At 38.4% G+C, this 22,819-nt stretch overlaps 1 protein-coding gene across 2 annotated transcripts in view; it reads right to left on the bottom strand.

Moving 5' to 3' along the window:
* The window catches only part of ACSL6 (acyl-CoA synthetase long chain family member 6), a 77,969-nt gene that overhangs the window by 10,429 nt on the left and 44,721 nt on the right, over positions 1-22,819 (bottom strand). The window contains exons 9-17 of one of the 2 annotated variants that reach the window (XM_054976140.1): positions 19,581-19,632; positions 15,856-15,929; positions 11,666-11,743; positions 9,811-9,945; positions 5,616-5,750; positions 5,066-5,161; positions 2,682-2,754; positions 1,691-1,779; positions 181-297 (exon numbers count right to left, since the gene is read on the bottom strand). In XM_054976140.1, coding sequence (XP_054832115.1) covers positions 181-297; positions 1,691-1,779; positions 2,682-2,754; positions 5,066-5,161; positions 5,616-5,750; positions 9,811-9,945; positions 11,666-11,743; positions 15,856-15,929; positions 19,581-19,632 — 849 coding nt within the window. Of the gene's footprint in view, positions 1-180; positions 298-1,690; positions 1,780-2,681; positions 2,755-5,065; positions 5,162-5,615; positions 5,751-9,810; positions 9,946-11,526; positions 11,605-11,665; positions 11,744-15,855; positions 15,930-19,580; positions 19,633-22,819 lie in introns of both variants that reach the window. The other variant, XM_054976139.1, reaches the window with a different exon arrangement.

Here is a 22,819-nt window from a genome sequence, read left to right as displayed (position 1 = left end):
CATAGCAAGAGGCCTGGCAGCCCTACCTGCATAGAAACTTAACGTTTATGTCAATGTCCAACTAATGTATTCCTTCAGTGTCCTTGAAAGGTTAAAGGAACTGTTTCAGAAGATGAAGTTCGTAAACTGCACTGTTGTTCAATATTTTACACACAATGTTAGCAGGTATTCAGTACATACAGGCAACCATTTTCCAACATCCCCTGTATGAAGCCATCCATCCTTATCTAATGCTTCAGCTGTTCTTTCTCTGTCTTTCAGGTAGCCCTTGAAAACATTTGGACCTTTCACACAGATCTGCAAGAGAGATAAATTTGTTGTAATCTCTACACCAAAGCTCTGTTCTCAGAATAAACATATGCTACTACAATTGCAATTACTTTTGATTCTGAACTATAATGTGTGTGCGAGTCAACATCATGAAGTCTTTTAAATTAAAATTTCTTTATTGAAAGTATAAACTACACACCACGACACAATAAACAACAAACACAGAGAACAAGAAAAAAAACACAGTAATTTAGGTGTGGGTTTTTTTGTTTTCTTTTTTCTTTTACTCTTAATTGTATAGATATAACATCGTGAAGTCTTAATAATAATTACTTGTCCTGGAAAATGGCATGCAACTGTCTTATAGGCCAGGGGGCCTATTTCAGAAACAGCCTCCCATGCTATACTATGATCAGCTGCACATGTGTATGAACAACAAAACGGGGATAACACCAAGTTAGTCCTACACAAGCGCACAGCTTCTGATCACTATTCTTGGATTGTCAGCAGCAGTTTTTTCTGCCCTGAGAAATCCATATTTTGCCCTTTATACATGCAAATAGGAAGCAATGTCATAATCTTTTGTTATTGTGTGTGTCATACTGGTTTAATTGCATTGTTTTATAATTCTGTAACGTACCCTGTGTCTTGATGAGAAAGGTAGATGATAAATGAAGTACATAACATAGTAAATTCAGTATCTCTATCTTATACACAACCTATAGTGAAAACCAAATGGTTCACCCACAACTCTAGGGAGCAGTGATGCAAAGAGTAGCCTGAGCTAGGAGGATGTGTCCCAGAGAGAGGGCCTCTGATTGCAGAATTTCCTCCGTACTCAGATTCACATATACAAATGTCTTATTAGCAACAGGCAATTTTTAATCAAATATAGAGGCCACCGCATTCTGAAATGTATGGTTTTGCAGCTGGTTTTATTATTTCTGTTTTATATTAGATATTTACAGTTCTTATTGGCCTAGATTGCTTTGACCGCTTTTAAAGTAGAAAATGAAAAATCTCTCAAGCAGTTAAATAGATGCAGGATCTAATCTTGTCCAGCAGGAGAAGTTCTGTTCTATTCGGTGCCACTGTTTGAAGAATTATCACCCCATGTTTGTATGGGGCTGGAAAGCCATTAGGATGCCATATAGCCAGGCAATCTTGTTGATTCTAGAGATTCCTGCTGCTATGGAGCTCTGATACTGGACTATTATAAGAACTGTACAAAAGGATTGTCTTGCTCAGTTTACCTGCTTATATGGGACTAAATTTACCCTTTTGTTTTTCGCTTTATTGATATCATAGAGCAATGTACCTTAGCACAGATGAACACAGACCGTGCCCTTCACAATTGGTTCACTGCTTTTTATTAGCTACAAATGAAGTAGCAAAGAGTATCAACTACTTGATAAAATACCTCTCCTTCTCCTTTGGAAGAAAAATAATTCAGTTCTTCAACATCCACTAGCTTGATTAAATTACAGGGCAAAGGTGCTCCTACATGACCTACAAACCACAAAGAGACAACTGTCTTTTTTTAAAGAATAAAAGGCATAAAAATAAAAAGAACTCAGCAAATTATTGAGTACATTACATAGTTATCTGAGCACCATTGAATTAGCAGTTTTCACTTTATTGACATATTTTCTTGCAATAAAAGAGATAAGGGAAGCAGTACATAAACGTGAAGTCTGCTCCTGAGTTTTCCCTCAGGCCAAGAAAAAAACAAAATCTAAATAGGGCCAACAATTTCTCACTAAAGCAACAATACAAAGAAATTATATATGTATAACCGAGAGGTATACATACAGGTAAAGTTTTGTTTAATGTTAGCATTGCTGCAGCTCCTAATGTAGAAGACACAGGACACAGATCAGAAAACTCCTGCTCCAGGTTCCATAGTATGGTAATAGCAAAGTGTTGGAAATCTGCCACAATTTTATCATTACATCATTAGTACTCTAAGTTATGGCAAATAGCTATGGCTTATCAGCGTAGATTAGTTAAATGTGATGCTAAAATGTCAGATTTCTATGAAACATGGCATGATTTTATTTCATATACAAATCAGAAAATTAATCAAAATCAACATCTGAGCCCCTTTTTTTCGTGTTTTCCCCCCCTTCGTTTTGGAATCTTATTTTCTACGTTTGTTATTTAGATGGTGGCTGACTTTTTTGTTGTTGTTTGGAAAATTAATTTTAAAAACATTTAAAGGGAAAAAAGAAAAAAAGGACACTACTGCTCCAAGACCATTAAACACAAGCTTTGTATGTACGTGGAGTTCTCCAACACAAGTACATATAAATTCTTACTGCTGTAGCCTAAGTGTCCAACTGCACTGAAGTTTATATCACTTAGTTAACATGCATTTTAAAATTAAGTTATGCATCCCATTTAGTTAGTACCTGATGTCCAATCTCCTGGAGTAGTGAAGGTACAACCAGCTGTGCATTCTGTTTGACCATAACCTTCGTAAACCTGTCAGACATACATCATTTTTTAAAAATGGCACATAGTTTAGAATTTTATTTGAACTTGGAAGACTTATAAACAATAAGCTCAGCAGGTATGTAATGTCAGTGTGCATAATTTGCAAACAAAATTTGATGAGTTCTGTGATCCTGTGGATAATGTCTAGACATTTTGATATTTATTTATTTATTGGATTTTTAGCCCTCCCTCCCCTCAAGCAGGCTCAGGGCGGGTTACAATCATAAATAAGAGCAGAACCACAAGTGACAAAAGGCACAGATTGGACACTTGTCTGCTTCCCTCAAGTTTTGATGGGAAATGTAGGCATCCTGGTCTCGCAGCTTCGCTTTCTGACTGCTGACCAATGGACTTTTCAACTGTCACTTGTCCAACATTCCGCCAAGCTGCCTACATTTCCCATCAAAACTTGAGGGAAGCTGACAAGTATCCAATCTGTGCCTTTTGTCACTTGTGGTTCTGCTCTCAGATACAATAGGTAAAACCAATAAAATAGCATCTCAGTGCAAACATGGATATCCACATCCAGATGGGGCACCCTTCTCCCTTCCCCTGCCCACCATACACAAGGGAAGAAAAGGGTGGAAGTGTGGGTTGGTGAACCTCTAACTCCTCAAGCATGGGGAAGCAGATGGACCATATGCTCCCCCCCCCAATGGCAGGAGACCAGCAGGGAGGCTAATTAGATGGATCCAGTGCTGGCCTCAACCATATGCCTGGCGGAACATCTCTGTCTTACAGGCCCGCAAAAAAGATACAAGATCTTGGCAGGCCCAAGTGTCTTCCGACAGAGAATTCCACCAGGTTGGGGCCAGGACAGAAAATGCCCTGGCCCTGGTCGAGGCCAGCTGAGCCTCCCTGGGTCCAGGGACCACCAGTAGGTGTTTACTTGCAGATCTAAGAGCTCTGTGAGGTACATATGGGGAGAGGCCCCTCAGGTACATATGAGGAGGTCCCTCAGGTATGCTGGTCCCAATCCGTTTAGGGTTTTATAGGTCAGAACCAGAGCCTTGAACCTGATCCGGAATTCCACGGGGAGCCAATGCAGCTGCTGCAGAGTTGGAGTCACATGTGCCCTGAAAGAAATTCCTGTAAGGACACGAGCAGCAGCATTTTGGACCCGCTGCAGTTTCCAGGTCAGGCCCAAGGGAAGCCCTGCATAGAGCGAGTTACAGTAATCTAATCTGGAGGTGACCACTGCATGGATCACTGTCGTTAGGTCATGGGTTGAGAGATAGGGGGCAAGGTGCCTGGCCAGATCTGAAAACATTTGAAATAGTCAAGGCATAGCAAACAGTAGCAAATTAATTGTTGTATGAATGAAAGAGCATGTTGATTAAGAAGAATGAAAAATAGAGGGCTTGGGAAAGACATCAACAGTGCCATCCTAACCAAAGTTAACATCCTTCTAAGCCATTGACTTAGTGATCTTTATGTTGTCTGGTGTACAAAGAGAAAGAGAAGAAGACCCTACAGGGGGCAACAAGGGCTAGTTAGATAGGAATGTGAGGTCAGCACATCTCTTTCTATTGAGTGTAATTTCTTTGTCTTGTCTCCAGATTGACATTCCCAGGGCAATAGCCTGCTTCTTCTCAGACCCTCTCAGTTAGATAGATAGCTAGACATCTAGCTCTGTCTCTCCACTTTACTATCAAGTATGTTAGTTCCTAAATAAACTTTCTTTACTCTTTAATCATTTTGTGTGGCTATTTTTGTGTAGATACTCTGCCAACACTTTAAAGCATGTAACTCTATTCAACAAATTTAGAAGCATGTAACTCAGTAAAAGCCTTAGCAAGGGCCTATTACAGCTTATGGTCCTATAGTGCTCCTCCCAGTGCTGCAGGAAACTTTTACTGACAGAATAAAATGGGAGGAGAGACTCAGGATGTTCCCTAGAACAAGAATGACGTCACACTCGGAAAAAAGATGCATTCAGGAGGGACATCTAATTATGGGGACTCCTTTCAAATTGGTAGGTAGATTATAAGTCCCTTTAATTATTTGATGCTCATCTCCACAAATCTTAGCTAAAAGTTATATTGATACAGACTGATACTTATCCTTAGCTTAGTACTTGTATAAGGGACTGATATTGTTGAATATGAAATACTTATTGTTATGGGCTCTGGCATTTATATAGCTGTTTGACTGTTTCCATTTCTTACATCTTTGGTCCTTAGTCTCAAATAAGCTATAATGTTTGATGAAAGAATTTCACATCTGGCTTTTCTTTAAAAAAAGTAAATTTCTACCTGCAGAGAAAATATCTCTAAAGAATAGTACAGGTGCAACATACCTGACATCCAAGGGCTGCTCGAAGGAAGCCTAGAACAGTGGGAGAAGCAGGAGCTGCTCCTGTTACAATCATCCTCACACAACCACCAAGGCTTGCCTGTGACATAAGCAGTATTTTAAAATGCAGCAAAATGAAACAATGACATACTGTATAGATCCACATGATGCATTTTCTATCAACCCACCAGAAAGGCCCAGTCAAGATTCAAATACATGGATTTTCTTTTAAGATCTGAGCCCCTGAAACATATATTTCACCTCAACACACACACATGAACACACATCCACAGATTTAAGTTCTCTGCAGATGAAGCAATGTGAGAATTAGATATATTGATGATTTATCCTAGGTCCATAAAACATGTTGATGTCATTGCATAGAGAATGTCACAGAGAACAGTTTCCCACAGGTCCTTTATTTTTTGTTCAGGGATGGTGCTGCTAACAGCTTTAACATATTTCACAGAAGCTGCACAGTCTTTTAAAACACCCTACAAAACCTCCAGAGTCAGTTTTACCACACAACAATCAGTTTTTTTCCAGATCCTTACCTGTATTTTGTTAAAGAACAGTTTATCCCACAGACTGTCATTTCTAATGATCCCACTTTGAACTTCTGCCTTTTTACGCTTGGCAGCAAATTCCAGGAGCCAGCGTTTCAGTGGGGTGTCTGCTTGGCTAAAGATCTAATAGAATACAAGATGATGAGGAAAGATTACACAGCTAAAAGGAAGGAGATAAATTTATCACTAGCACAAGCAGAAATGGCTCCACAGATGCCAGCATTATAATTAATTGTCTGAATTAATCATAACTACAACACTATGTGCTAACAAAAGCTCTTTGGCTACAATTCATTTCAAATTGTTTTCTCTTTTCCTCCCTCCTAAGGGAAATGTGAACAAGAAAACAAAATACTTAAAAGCCTTTAGAAATTACAGTATCCAGAGAGTTTACATTGTGCAATTAGCTTGGGGTGTGTGTGTGTGTGTGTGTGTGTGTGTACCTACCTACCTACCTACCTACCTACCTACCTATCTATCTAAAAAACATTCTTAGGGCTATTTTAACGATGGAACAACTATTTTTTAACAGTAACATCTGATGAGAAATGCCTAGTTCTTTAATAAATTATGTTTATATTTTAAATACAAAATGCAGCATTTTATATATAGCAGATACCCAAGTCAAGCCAACTATACAAGAATGGGCAGGGGGGAACAGGTGCAGAAAGACCGTTCACATTTTTAATTTATTATTTATTTACATTATTTATAGCCTGCCTTTCTCACTGTGACTCAAGGCAGATTACATGGAATAAGTCAATACAATCAACAGCTGGCACATTCAATGAACAATATAATAGGGTAAGGATAACAAATTTGAAAACAAGCAAAAAACTGATACACAGCTTAAAAAGCAATGCTGAAACTAAACAAGCAAAAATCTGATACAATGCTGAAAAAAATGCTGAAACACAACATAAGCATGTTGATATGACATATTAAGAGTTGGTGTAGCATTGTAGTTTGATAGTGAGCTGTGATGCAGCACTTTGCTGGTTCAAATCTCACTACCACTGCGAACTCACCAGGTGGCCTTGGGTAAGCCACTTATCTCAGCCCCAGCTCCACAGCTGCATTGTGGGGATCGCAACACTTTGTTCACCACTCTGAATGGGCACTAATCTGTCCAGAATAATGGTATACAAATGAACTGCTGTTGCTATTATTACAAGTGAGGAGCTAAGAACCAGAGGCTCTTTTATTCCCAGCTGGCAGCCAAAGGAAGACTGTACCTTCCTGGCCTACCTTCCGGGCATTAGGAAAGCCTTAACTACGCAGCTGGCTGCTTTAAATGAAGGCCCTCACACTGTCCTGTCCAGAGGCTGCTGGGAGCTGCCAAGACCTGGCAATGGTGGCCACCCTGCCATTTTTTAAAAAAATAATAAATTATATATTTAGCTTGTCCTCCCCAAAAGCAGGCTCAGGGCAGGTTACAACAACATCAGTCAGTACAATAAATATGATATAAAATACAACTCCCTGCAAGCCTCAAACAATGGCCATAGGTAAGTCTTGAGCCGGGGCTTATTACAAACAGGGACTGTACTGTAACCACAGCTTAGAAAGCCTCAGTATCTGCGTAGTCAGAATTGGTACCAATTTAACAATTGGTACTCATGGGAATTGTAGTCCCCCCTCCAATATAGAAGTTTATTGTAGGCTTCCTGTGAAGGTGTTAAAAGTTGATGGTCCTCTTCCTCCCTTTGTTCGGCATCTTACCCCCTCAAGCAAGGATGCAACAGCTATTATGAATTCACCGCTAGTCTACGAATAAATCTGGACCAATAAAGATGTATCTTGCTTCTGATTGAACCACGTCTCGTTCACTGGCTCTAACTGTAAGTAAGGATTCCTTTAAATCTGGGTTGAAAGAGGCTGCGCGTTGAGCTACCTGGAAGCCAGCAGTTCTTCTCAGCTGCTTCCAGAATAGGGACACTTCTTGTTGTTATCACAGGGTCGACTAATAACCAACAGGATACACAATGCAGTAGTAGCAAAATAATCAAACCACTGTGAAAACAGACTAATTAGAACCAAAGCTTAAACAAAGTCTTTTATACAATATCTCCTACACAAGTAGATAATTATAACAATTTTAAGACACAATAACAAAATAGGATAAAGTGTTCTATATCCAATATTTACAATAGCCACACACAAAGAATAAGAAGGTCCATAATAATCTAAAGCAGATAACTTGTAAATTCCAACTTCAGTATAAATTGTCTTCAGTCTTGAACTTCTGTTGTTTAGAACTTCTGTTCAGTTTCTGTCCAATTTGTTCAGTTAATGGGTAGCCCTGGGTTACTCCTCATTTCAACTATAAGCCTTTATCCACGATTCCATTTAGGACAATATAGCTCATTCAAAGGCACAACAATATCCACTGAAATTCAAAAACACTTCTAAAGTGTATCAACCATTAACACCATTTTCCATAGGACAAAGTCCTTCAATCTTCCTTTGCTTCAGTGAGATGCCTGTATCATTTGCCATCTAACCTTGGATGAATCTGGAGACATTATATAAAGGCACTAATCGACATGTGATAGTAGACCAAAGGAATGATGTCACCTTATCCAGCTCATGAACACACCCCTTCTCCATACAAGGAACAATCATGCTCCCAGGAATGATTCCACCTCCCAACATCAGAGGCCACCCAAGACCCAGCAGTAGAGGGGATTGCCTATACAACAACTGGCCACCCAGATTGCTCTGAATCCTGCTGGAAAACCAATGATTGAACAAAGAGAATGCAAACATTGTCACATTGGTTCTTTTTGCAAGGGAGCGGAAGGTTACATATTGAGGCTTCTGCAGGTACCGATACATTCTGTATATTTGTGTGTTATGTGCTGTCAAGTCGCCTCTGATGTATGGCAACCCTATGAATGAAACACCTCCAAAATGTCCTATCATCAACAGACTTGCTCGGATCTTGCAAACTGGAAGACGTGGCTTTTTTATTGAGTCCAGCCATCTCATTTTGGGTCTTCCTCTTTTCCTACTGCCTTCCACTTTATATAAAAAAGGGAAAGGACTTGAACCACAAGCATCTTACCAAACAGAGCAATACCCTGACCTCACCGCCACAGGCTTTGGTTATATCAGTCCTGTGACATGTTTCCCTTTCTCTCTTCTCCTGCATCATGCATGGAATCCCAGGGATCCCAATTCAATAGGCCTGCTCCAAACAGGTCCTGTTGGGAATCACAGTTCAGTGGAGAAGTACAGGCTTAGCATGCCTAAGCTGCTATGTATGCCCTGATACCCTTTGATGGTGATCCAGTGGCAAGGTAACAAACAAGATGTTGATACTTTCCAATGTATCTGACCCCCTACAACATGGTCAGCTCAGCCGGGTAACTTCTGGATAGTATAATTGTTACCAAGTTACCTTCTTTTTAAATAAATACGTGAGTATACTATCAGACCATGACTTTTCAGCAATTACAATCAGACTATGAGTGTTATACCCTCCCAAAGTATAATAAGGCTCTAAACTCACAGAATTTGAACACAACAGAAGATGAATCCACAGGTCCCACAGTCTGTGTTATTTTATTCTGTCCAAACTTAGAATTAAATTTAGACAAAGGCAGTGACACCATATGGGCCAGGGACAAGTATGACTCTCAAAGCATTTGTATGTTGCCCACAAATATGTGAACTGAGATGACTAGTTTATTGCACATTTTGTGACACGTCTGTACCTGACATATAGTAAAATCTTTGTTCCACTTATTAAGATGAATCAGATGACCAAGCTTTTTTTTGTTCTCAGAAAACTTCAAGAATCCTTGTCCATTTTCTTAATTTAAGAAGTGAATATGATGGAGACCGAATTAATTATTTCTTTTCTCACTCTTGTGATTTCTGAACCCAGACATCAGTTTTTCCTTGGGCTATGTCATACATTTAACCTCTCCAACCAGCCAGTTACCATAATCTATTTTACTATGTGTAGAAAGTATGTGCAAATTAGCTACAGTGTATCTGCTCATTGTGCATTTCAGATGTAACATTCAGTACTGAACAAGCTTCTCTCTGGTTTATGGAACACAGCACCACAGGAAGTCACACAGCAAAAATGAAAGTTTTCCAAAACACATTTCTCTATACAGGTAATTTCTTTAGATTGTCACTGAGTCTTGTAATCACCAATAATAAAGCTTACCTTGTCATACATCCTGTTTAGTAGTCTTGGTACAACTGGAAAGATAGTTGGACGCAGAGCTTTCATATCATCAGACAAGAGACGAATGTCCCCTTGGAAAAATCCAATTCTTCCACCATGGCAATATACTACAGACTGTGATGCAGAAGGAAAAGAAATTCATTTCTGGGCTTTAATTACATATATTGCTACAATTCCTCTTGCCCATATTCTTAACGATACAGTTATTTATTAATCTCTCAGTTACTTACAATTCAGTAAAAGCTCCCCCCCTTCCTCATAAACACATTTGTGTAGATAATGTAGCCTATGAAAAGGAGATTTATGGACACACTTGGCGTCTGGTAAAAGCACCACCAAGATTATGTACAGTAACTGTTATGTACATGCCCAAAGGCTTCTGCACGTAAGTAGTCTGTGGCAATGAAAGCATTATACGGAAATACATTATAGATTTAATTTAGAGATTCAGAATAATGCTTCAGCATTCTTGATCCCCACATTCCAGATGTGCAGGGTGATTCAGCCTATATTGGTCCTCCTAGACCATATACTTGAGTAGACTGGGAAGAAGGAGGCTTTCTATGAAGTTGATTTACTGTGCTAGCTGTTGCAGAGGGAGCAGAATGAGTCCTGGGTAGTATTTATGGAAATACAACATATTAGTATTGAAAGGCTTGGATTTTCCAATGACGCTGGAAACAATGTCAAACAAAACAAAATATTGAATTAAACAACACTGTCAAATTTCCAATGACATTTACAGAATAAATGTGCCCTTATTATGTCAGTGGACCAATCTGTACAATCATGTGATACTTGCTGCCAAGGAACACTTCATAGGCAATGTCTGATACAACCATCTTGCCTATATTCCATGTTTGTATATAAGAACCATGGTAAATGTTTTTCTAATTGTTGTAATCCAAGTCCTAATACATTGTTTATTGGCTGTCTTATGCTGTCTGATATCATATGGCCTGTTATCTCAACAAGACAGGCAGGCTATAAAATAAATAAATAAATAAATAAATAAATAAATATATTTACTGAAGAAAACTGTGTATTTGGCAGACAGGGCATCAGAGTGTATCCCTCAACAGAATATCGACTTAAACAAAAATGTGAGCTATGTGAAAGTTTGAATTCTTCATCTAAAATTATTCAGTTTCAATACTTTTTCCTCAGAAATGTATTCACTGTTTAATAAGATTGGACCATACCCAGATTGGACTAATCAAAAGACTACACAAAGCTCCACACACAATTCTATTTGTATATAGTTTTGGAATTACACTAGATACCATTAAATGGGCTAAGGTTCTATTTTCTATTGACATCATTTAGAGGGGAAAAGGATTGTTCCACATGAAATTTCACTACTAGTTGAAATCTGTGGGACAGCAAGATGACATCCAACCTGTGAAGCCCCTTACAGGTCTAGCAGGCCATTTGGGAGCTGCAGAAGTTGGTGTAGCCCTGTTATAGAACTATATGTTTAAGGAAGACTGTCTCTAGCAGGCAAGTACTTTGTTTTAGTACTATAAAGAAATATTATGCCTATGACATGAATAGTCCCCCTCCCATGTAGAAACTTAAAAGGAATATAAAGGCCATTGAACTTGTAAAGTACAAGTTGTTCTATTTTTATAGTAGTGTCATAGATTTATTTATCAGTGGATAAAAAGTTGACTTCCACTGACACTGAGACCTTACCTGTACCATTCTCTCAAACATGTGTGCTAAAGGCAAATAGGATATGTGTACATCCTCATATGTAGGAGACCACTGACTCTGGAAAAAAAAACAACAAGGAGCCCCGCAAGGCCCGGGTCAGTCCAGACAGGTTTCTTACCTGTATCACTCTTTCAAACATGTGAGCCAAAGGCAGGAAGGAGATGAGCACATCGTCCTGTCTCGGAAAGATCACTTTCTGCAGATGAAGGGCATGGGAGACAGAAAGGAAAGAAACACTGACAGGAAGACACAACAAGAAAGTCATAAAACAATAAAAAGAAAAATGGCACCAAGAGGAGCAAAAGGGGTAAAGATTATTAAGCGAGAAAAGAGAACAGTGTTTGAAGTAATGCGTTAGGCCACAACACCAATGGAACTATGTTAGCAGGAGTGGTGAGAAACACAAGGATGTATGTAGAGAGCCCTCTCCATCACATATAATGTGTGTTCTGAGAGCTGGGCTATGAGTAAGCCCTTTCACCGATGTGCTGGGGCTGCCAAATCAAAATTTCCATTCCAGGTAGCATTATGGTGTCTGTCCTTGACACCTCTGTTGGACAGTGATGTTCCAAAACAAGGCATAGTTCATTGACTTAAGGTGTCTCCAGCAGAGGTGTCCAATCTCCAGGCATTCAAATGTGCCTAACCCTACATAGATTTGCAAGCTCCATATGCCTATGGCTTTACCATGATGTCCAAGTAGGTTTGAAAGCATTAGAAGGCACTCACAAGAATACAAGATTAGATCATAAGCTTGCCAGCTCCCCCCCTCCTGTCCACTCCACAGAGGCTTCCAATGCCATTACACACCTGTTTAATAAATGGAAATATAGCAGGAGATACCTTTCTGGACACTTTTTAACATATTTTTATTCCACCCTTCTATCTGAGGAATCAAACAATCAAAGAGTAAAGCAAGCCAGTACAATAAAAAACATATAAACGAGAGGCAGAAAGTACAAATCACAATGAAGAAAACCAGACCACAGTGAAAATTATGTCAGACAACAGCAGCAAGCAGGTCCAAAAGGGCAGAGGAGGATTGTTGGGAACATCCTTTGGGCCAGCTGAAGAAGACCAGGGCTGTTTTCTCCTGTTACAGGTATTTAGCCTGGACAGGGCCAGAGGCCTGATCCTTTAGCAGGATACTTTAGAGCTCTTGTCCCATAGCTCATCTCACCTGCGGCTCAGAATGAGCGAGGCTACTGAAACCAGAACTACCCAGGATGTTGGAACATCATGTGTGTTTGCCTGTATGTCTTTTTGCATTACTTTGTAAGCTGCTTTGAGTCCCCTGATAGGGAGAGAAGGGGATATAAATGTACACAGATACATTTTAATCTAATATCCAAACACAAATACTGAGAAAGAGAGACAATCATTCCTTGGCAGAACATTCTATAGACATGGCAATGCAAAACAAGGCCCTTCATATGCAGAACCTCTGAGGATGACATAAACACCCTGATAGATTTGTGTGAGAAAAAGCAGTTCTTGAGATATTCTGGTCCCAGACAGTTTAGGGCTTTGTAAAAATGCTGTTCAAAAACAGTAGTTTCAGCTGGAGTCAGAAATTAATTTGGCTTACTGTAAAAGGTAAAGGTAGTCCCCTGTGCAAGCACCGAGTCATTCCTGACCCATGGGGGGACGTCGCATCACAACGTTTTCTTGGCAGACTTTTTACCGGGCGGTTTGCCATTGCCTTCCCCAGTCATCTACACTTTACCCCCAGGAACCTGGGTACTCATTTTACCGACCTCGGAAGGCTGGACAGCTGAGTCAACCTTGAGCTGGCTACCTGAACCTGGCTTCCATCAGGATCGAACTCAGGTCGTGAGCAGAGCTCAGGCTGCAGTACTGCCGCTTACCACTCTGCACCATGGGGCTATTCCCTGGCTTACTGTAAGCCAATGCAATTGATACAAATTTGTAGTTATATGCCTCAAATAATTCAGCATCCTGGCTGACATTCTGGACCAACTGCAGCTTCCAAAAGGTCTTTAAAGGCAGCTTCACATACACTGCATACAATAATCTTCTCTAAGATGTCTGAGGCCTGACTACTCTGACTAAGAAAGGCTTAAACAAGCTTATAGACTAATCAAGCCAGAAAAGGCACTGCCTGGTTATAGAGGAACAACAATGAATTCAAGAGTGACCCCTCATAACCCAATCCAACACAGACAATGCAGCAATAGCCACTTAGCTGGGGGGTGGGATTTGCCTCTCCGAAGGAGGTGGCAGCAGCAGGGCTTTCCCAGGCATCTGGGGAACGCTGTAGGGGCGGAGATAAAGGCCGTTCCGCCCCTCAACACGCTGATACCTACTATCATATTAAACAAATTTATCTGCATTAAACTTCAGTTTGTTCATGCCAACCCAGTTCATCGCTGATTTCAGGCTCTAGATGAGGACTTCCATGCCACCTACTCTAGGATCAGATGGAAATGAGAAAGGGAAATAAATGGGAAGTGCACAGAGTGTCATCAACTTATTGATGGCCTCTGGTGGCCTGTCAATGGGATTAATATTTACTGGCCTTCAGTATTCCATAGCTGCACAAGGTGTTTCAGCTGCATATAGTGGCAGCAGGATTTAAGTCCATGGAACCTTAAAGTCTAACAAGATTTTTCAGTGTATAAGCTTTCAAGAGTGATGGGGGAGCAGCAAACAGACAGGAGAGGTACATCCATGTTGGTTCTTTTGAACTCAGCGACTTTTGATACCATTAGCTATGATTCTGGTCTGCATGAGAGCTGGAGAGCATAGTTTTGCAGTGGTCCTTTCTGGAAGGTAAATCTCAAAAGGTACTGTTTCAGGAATGATTGCTCTAACCTGCTGCTTGTGGTAAACAGGGTACTGCTAAGTCCCATCTTGTCCCACAAGCTATTTAACAACTATATGTTACAATATATGGATCAAGCAAGCTTTTTCAAGGAATTCTCACCGAGGCTTCTCTCAAGTCTACAAGAACTACCACCTGCCCTATGGAGTAATTTAAAACCAGCCAGGAACGACAAGTATCAACCATTCAAGAAGCTCCCCAAGGATTCTGTCCACATTCTTTCAGCTATACAAACTGAAAAGTATCCAATGAATAAATAAAAAATCAAAGAGAAAATCGGACCCACATATTTTAACCAATATGGAATCAAAGTTGAAATAAGAGCAATTTTATCTGCAAAATCCTTTGCAAAACAGTCACAGTGAGCTATCAGTGATTTCTCTCTCCCCTCCTGTGGGCAGAATGCAACAGGCCTCTAACCATACAAAACAGTTTCTTTTCTGCCATCTCTGCTACAGAGCAGACTCTAATATGAGCTCTGTTGGATTTGTCTTGACAGGTTTTTTGGAGGGGGGGGGAATCAATACTGAAGCTGTTATCCTTGCTGTTTCAGCCCCCCCCCCCCCCAGCTTCTCAGTAAACCAAACGCTGTTTAAACTCTTCTTTAATCTAAAAGGGTATCTCAGAGTGATCATATCCATTGCTTGGGTCATTTCCCAATGCCTAAGCCTAAGCCACCATAAAAATTCCCCAGACATGCTAGAAAATCATCTGTATACATGATTCTCCATGGACAGAGTATCAAACAGCTGTTTAAGAGCACAAGAATTTAACTATAAACAACTGAAAATCTCATGAACTAATCTTGCAGTCTTGAGGTTGTAGATGCCTATTAAAATTTTAGTCATTTAGTTTAAACAATATATCCTGTTAGCTAATAAACTTGTCCTGTCCTGATCACAAAGTGTTTTAGAAGAAACAGTCTTCCTTTTGTCTTACTGTCTTCTCTTTTGTTCAAAATATATTGTGATTTTAATCCACATTAGTCACAAGGACTCTCAAACAGGATTAAAGTAGAACATCAACAGTCGTAAAATCGTATGCCCATAACAACAAATGTGCTGAAGAGTAGTAGATATATACCTACCCTTTTAAATAAAAGGATGGTTAAAGTGTGCTAAGTGGTTGGCAGATCAAAATTACAGTGATCGTAAGAACCCATCTGAAATATAGTACTTCCAATCGTCTTTAGTAATGTTGAGACCAGGACTATAAACTGTTCCTTTTCTCAATTCATTTAGCCAGTTCCTCAGTTGTACTGGAGTTTCACTGTAATTTTGGTGCAAGTGAGGAAGAGCAAAGGTAGATTTTGTAATCACACAAGAGTACCACTGCATTCACTGGAACAGGCTGGCCCCTAAGAAATATATCACCCATCTTGTAGCAGTTTCTGCGTCAAAATGTATACCTCATGCGAAACAGGCTTCTGTCATTTTTTTTTGCTAAAAATATAGAATATTCACCTCTGTTACTTTCAAAAAGCCTGAAAAATCAGCTACCACATTCCCATGCGTCAGCATAGCACCTTTTGGGTTACCTAGAAAATTGAAGGGGAAAAAAAAACACATCAAAGCAACACTTCATATTTTCTCAAGCCACAGAATTAGAAATTCTTTGCTTTTCCCATTCTAGACTGTAACATAGTCCTGAGGGATGGAAAACTGTTACATTTATTTAAAATACAATACTGATGCAAGTGTAGTCAAAGCAGAATATCTATGTCTCTGAATTTCTAAATATAGGAAAATGTTCTATGCGCCAACTGAATACAAATTTCTCAAAAAAGTTTGCGATTCAGTGAAAAGAGGAAAATAAATGTATTTAATTTAATTTAATTTAATTTATTACATTTGTATTCCGCCCTCCCCGCTTTCGCAGGCTCAGGGCGGATAACAGAAATACAAACATCGCATACCATTTAAAACATTTAAAAACACTACATCTAATCAATTAACTTACAACTATGCAAAAATAAAAATATCATATATTTACATATAAATAATTAAAAGCAACACATAACATAAATTTGATATTCCACACAGTGGTTCTTCCAGAGCAGATACATGTAGTAGTGTGGAGTAGGTGTTACATGGAAAAAATGACACAGAAAACAGCAGCATAATCATCTCTGGATTAGAAGGTGTCCAATTAAAAATGAGATTTTGTTTAGTACTTATTTGTATTTTGAAACAATTTAAAATGCTTTCATTAAAATTGCTTTAAAGAGAATATTTCTCATTTAAGGAGGAAACAAAGAATCCTTTCAAGTAAATACCAAAGGTACCTTCAACCTAACACTTGCTGTTCCCCTGTGAATACTTTTTATACAGTGCTCAAACATGCTATGATAGTAGTATTTCCTGTGAGCAGTTCATTTGGAAGTATTTAAGGTATAAACTTACAGTATTTTACCATATTAGCACACTTGCTCAAAACTACCCAGAGAAGTGTAGGTGAGTCACTGGAGCTCTATAATCAGATCTGCTGCCTCTTTTTTGGATTATTACAAGTGGACGAGGGTTTTTTTTGGAAAAAGGTCTCCCCCCCTGCAACTTTTCCTGGTGTCTGAACCCAGTGCTGTTGGAAAACATAATTTGGCCCTTAATGCTTTAAAGACATAATGTTCAGTTGATTTATGTGACATTTCTATAAATTAACTCGAAGTATTGTTACAGTACAGCTTAGGACACACACAGATACAGTGCAAATGCAGCAGCAACTAGCCCAAAATCTGGCTGTTCAGAGGTATTCAGTTTCACAGCAGTAAACACAGTGGCAGCAAAGAGAATTTGCTGAGATGATCATGAGATACTATGATAACTAAGGCAACAACTTGCCAGTAAGCAACTGTGGCATAAACCAAAGTGAGGAGAAAGCATCTCCACGAACTACCAATTAGCTCAGGGACTTGGATCCATAGTCAACAATTTGGCTGTCCTGCCTTAATTTTGCAAGCCCCCAGACACCATTCAGACTATCAGCAATCAAAATGGTGGAACCAGGGGTCCATACTGGCTTACAGGTATCAGGCATGTTGATTGTATGTCTCTGACATTTTGCAACCCATTTGATTGAAAGTGATATACATCAAAGTGAAGAGATGTGGAAATTATGGTGACATTTTGTAGTAAATATTTCCAGTAGCAGTCACAGATCAAGGTTTAAAAAGGCAATACTGTACAAAGCTGAAGGCACTCTGTTCCCTTAAACCCAATATATACCATTTTCATCCAACTTTTTATATGCAGCAGGCCAAGCACCTATCAGTTTCCTAATTTATTTACTGAAATAAAACAAAAAGTTTACAACAAAAAGTTCTTGTGGGGTGTGTGTGAATATGTGTAACATATTTTAAGTAACATTAGTAAATAGTGACTCAACTCCTTACAAGCCTTTAAACCTTATAGGTTAATCTAAATCCATGGAAAATCCACAGGAATTTAGCCACTGACTTCCATGTGATGCAGATTTACACTGGATCTGCATTTTCCAGCGCTGCTACTTCAACAAAGCACATCACAATACATCTCAAAAAAGAGCAAAGAAGAGCACAGCACGCTGACACGGCTCCATTTGCAGCACAGATGGTGGCAGCCTGCCATCTGGATACTTTACCTTGCATCAGCTTCAAATCAAAACTGGGACACAATACATATGCCTGGGGAGGACTCTAGATGCTCAACGGGCCTGAATATTGAACTAGTCCTGACCTATCTTTAAACTAGAATGCTTTAGCAATATTTTTTTAAAAATAAAACCTTATTTAATATCCAAAACACAGAGTTTTGAAATCAATTTTGTTCATCAAAACATATCTTCCATGTTCATTTGGTTGCTTGACAGTATCCGCTGATTAATCCCACAGTCCTGTTTTCTTTATGATTGATTCCCCTGCACTGGATACAACAGACTGGCTCATCACAATATCAGAAGCTATGGTGAACATCAGGAAGACATTCAGCTGTTGGGGTTTGTCTTACCACCCTTAAGATGCTCATGAGATAAGACAGTGGGCCAGACAGTCTGGTGTGATGCTCTGGTGTCTGGCTGTCCCCTTCTGTTGGGAAGACATCTGAGGCAAGTTTGACATAGGGGGGGGGGCGCGTATCTTTGTCTGCTGACCATTGGAATAATAGGCATAATTGTACCAGTAATAGGTTTTGGACAGCATTATAAACATTAGCTATGTGAAAGCTTTTGTTCAACAGTAAGAACAAACTGTTCTCCTAGGAAATATGTAACCTATAGGCAGCCTCCTGAGTACTGGGCTACAGAATTCTGTAAAAGGGAAGATGCTATGGGAACTCCCTGGCAGCCTGTTTGTGTACTTGGTGCAAGAATGAGTGTGAAATAGATTAAATGTTGTCATCTCAGGGTTCCTGCCATTGCCATATATTATTGATTACTTTCATTGAGAGCCAATGTGAAAGCATCATTGGTGACTGGTGGATGGTGACAAAATTACCAGGAATACTCCAGAATAGGCTGTCACTGTGCTTTTTTATCACTAGTTTTCAATTACCATTATTTTGTTTTCGATTTTGTTTTTGAGGAAGCATAGTATCCCAGTGGTGTTACTTTGGTTAGTGGCATCCATTTTCAGTAGGCAATATGACACTAGTGTCCATTCTGCCAGGCTGGACATTTTTTCTATATATTTTTATACAACTTTGTCACATAGTTGACACCAATCAGCACCTCAAACAACATGTGCAATGTAGATCAATAAACATTATAAAATAAAACCTGCAAAAAACAAACTGTCAGTAGCTGGAATGGTCTGCCGGGTTGACTTTTTAAAAATGAGCAAATTTATAGCTCATAATATTTAAAATAATTTAAAATTTAATAAAGTTGACTTAAACCAAAAGGGTGGCATTGTCAGAGTAGTAATTATAAACATTTTGATTCATTTCCAAAACCTAATGCATGCATTTAAGCAAACAAACCAGACATGCATTTTTTATAAATTGATCTTGATGTTCAGTACAAATTCCAGTGCACCACAATTTTTAATCTGCATATAAATTGTCTTTCAAACCTCCTGTGGTATGCATTAGATCATATAAAAATAAAATGTATACATTATTCCTTCCATTTACATGAATGCGATATCTGTTCACATATTTTAATAGAACTAAAATAGCATTCTGCACAAGGGAAAGTGTCACAAAACATTAAGATTTACCTGTAGTGCCACTGGTAAAACAGACAATTGATAGATCTTCTGGTTGGGGAGGCTAGAGAAATCACAAGAAAAGTTAATAACCTGTTACTGAGTTTATTTGCACAGTGGATGACCTTGGGCTTGTCACAATCTCTCAGACTAATCTACCCTCTCAAGGTTGCTGTTGTGAAGGTTAAGTGAAGGAAGGCAGAACGATGTGAAAAGCTGCTTCCAGTTCCTACCCAGGGAGAAAAGCAGAATACAAATTTGTACACTTTGAAACTCAGTTCCCACGGGAAACTTACAGCCGTTGTCTGACTTTAAGACCCTCTGTAGCAGTCACATTTCAAACATAACATCAAGATTGGCCCTAAGCAATAGTAATTCTTACATATTTACAACTAAGCATATAACTTTTTTAAAAAGAATGTATAAAAACTGAGGTATTAATTAAAATTTAAGATAATAAAAAATGTGTTAAGATAACAAAAATCTATTGTCAACTTGGTTAAAATACAAAAAATTTATAGAGCAAGAGAAACCAATGTGGATTGTTCCAGCAGAAGTAATTAACTCGAATTTGGAATATAAAGGAGATGAATGGCTTACTTATAAAGAATTATTAAAAACCAAAACCAATGAGTTGAAATTTAAATCGAATGAAGAATTACCATTTAAATACGGTTGGCTGTAATATCGACAAATTAAAGACTTATTTGAATCAGATCAAAGGAAGGCAGGCTTTAGAAATAAAAACTCAGAATTAGAACTTTTATTGGGGATAATAATAAAATAATTTCTAAAATGTATAAATTATTGTTAAAATGGTATAGTGAAGATGAGACGAATAAGGTTCAAATGGTAAAATGGGCAATAAATTGTAATAATGAGATTATGATGGATGTATGGGAACAGTTGTGGAAAAATACTTTAAAAATTTCAACATGTACCAGTATTAAAGAGAATGGCTATAAAATGATATATAGATGGTATTTAACACCGAAAAAGTTAGCCATTGCTAATAAGCAGCTATCCAACAAGTGTTGGAAATGTAAAGAGCATGAAGGCTCTCTATTTCATATGTGGTGGACTTGTGATAAGGCTAGAGACTTTTGGTCTAAAATATGTACTGAAATGTCTTTAATACTCCAAAATAATGTAGTTGAGAATCCAGAAATGTTATTGTTATCCTTGCATTTAGAGGACATTAATAGAAGGGATAGAGTAATACTGTACTATATGATAACGGTGACAAGAACTTTGTATGCACAATATTGGAAGAAACAAGAAATACTGAAAACTGAAGAGTGGATACAAAAAATGTTATATATGGCGGAAATGGACAAATTAACAAGGAAACTGAGAGAGCAAAATCCAAAGGAATTTTTTGAGGACGGGGAAATTGAAAAAATACTTAGAAAAAAGATGGGATGTTAAAGGACAATTAAGGTCTTCTGAGTGTTATTAAGTAAGATAAGACATAATGTAAATCTTTACCATTAAGTTTAAAATGACAACTAAGAGATAGTATTTGTAACAAGAAACGGGGGTTGTAGTGCTATTGGAAGTCAATAGAGGAAAGGGGGAGGGGAGGGGTGGGGAGCATACACTATATCTGTAGGGGATAATTAGTAAGTAAGATGTAATAACATTATGTATGTTATGTTAACCATCCAATAAAATTTTTTTAAAAAAAAAAAGATAAAAAGAGTTCGTAACTATAATGTTTTGCTTTACAATAACACTTTAACTGAAGGAGCTACTGATGTCTGCAGCAGTACAAGAAACCTTCTGAGCCCAGAAATCTCCTTGTTATAGTCTTTTGAATACAATATTTGTATACTATCATGGCTTCATGGACCAGTTGGCTTAATGAAAACTACAAGATTAATGTATGTTATCTCTAATGGAGTTTATCATATATGGAAATTACACAAAAATGCAGCAGATACATGGTTTTAATATCTTCAAATACATAATCTTATTAAAAAAGCAATACAACAACTATGCACAAAATTTACATTTGAAAGATTAATGTATACAAATGGCAGTCAAAAAAGCTTATTATCAGCCATTTATTTGTCTTTGCTGCATAACTAATTAGAAGTAAATTGTAACACTAAAGAAATGGAAAAATATGGTAGATGAAACAATTTCCATAAAGGAATGGTTGATGCTTGAGCAGTATGTATTAAAATGAATGAGAATTTTTATAAGAAAACAGGTATTCGATACCACATAGACTAAACAGAATTTAGCAATTAGGAAGTGTGTCTAGAAGAGAATTTTAAACTTATGTTTTGTCAATGTCCACTAGTTTAAACAATTTTGGGGAACAGTAATTGAGGAAATCACGAAAATAACAGATATGAAGTCGCAGAAGACCTAGGATGTTTGTTATTGTTGGGGCTTTTAATAAAACATATCCCTAAAGTTTATAGAGGTATGATACTAGGTTTCTGCAGCAAGAATGTTGGTTATAGCAAGATTATATAAAATAGCAAGATTATAAAGACTGACTGAGATACTTCTTTATGTCATTTTGCCTTTCTTCACAGTGGGGACCCAACGCAACTCACATCATTCTCTTCTCCTGCATTTTACCCTCACAATAATCCTGTGAAATAGGTTAAGCTGAGAATGTTTGACTGGCCCAAAGTCACCCAGTGACCTTCCACAGCAGAGTGTGGTTTCAAACCTGTGTCTCACAGATTCTAGTCTGAAACTTTAACCACTATACCAGACTGGCTTTTGTGAGATGCCTACTGTTGGACAGCAGCAAGCATCCAGTCCTGGTGAGTTATGCAGATTGTGTGGTATCAAGGTACCATATAGTTGCTGCCTGGCATGGCCCTAATCAGTCTTCCTTTAAAGGGCAAAACAGCACTGCAAAGGGTCCTGTCTGTCCCTGCCTTTTACTCACAGAAACCAAGGCTTAAAGGCTGGCAGTATTCGCATGGTTGCCTAGCAATGTCCACTGAGGGCCTTAGGTTTGGCCATGTTCAGAATTAGATATATTGATGATGTATACAGTTTTTTTTAAAAAAAATTAAACTACTGAATATAAGATAGAGTGTAAATGTTGTTATATTCAGAAATTTAATTTTGAAAAAATGGAGATCCTTGATTTGCATGCTTGTGGCAACTCTAACAGCCTTTAACTTGCACAATGTTTCTATTCTCTGACTGGCCCCAGTTCATCTGCATCATACTCTCCAAACTCTAAAGCAAGAGGGAAAGGAGGAAGGATGAATTTCAAG

This window comes from Eublepharis macularius, chromosome 4 (assembly GCF_028583425.1).
Source record: "Eublepharis macularius isolate TG4126 chromosome 4, MPM_Emac_v1.0, whole genome shotgun sequence".
NCBI classification, from domain to species: domain Eukaryota; kingdom Metazoa; phylum Chordata; class Lepidosauria; order Squamata; family Eublepharidae; genus Eublepharis; species Eublepharis macularius.
The sequence above is the reverse complement of the archived record's forward strand: the minus strand, read 5'-3'. Positions and strand labels throughout refer to the sequence as shown.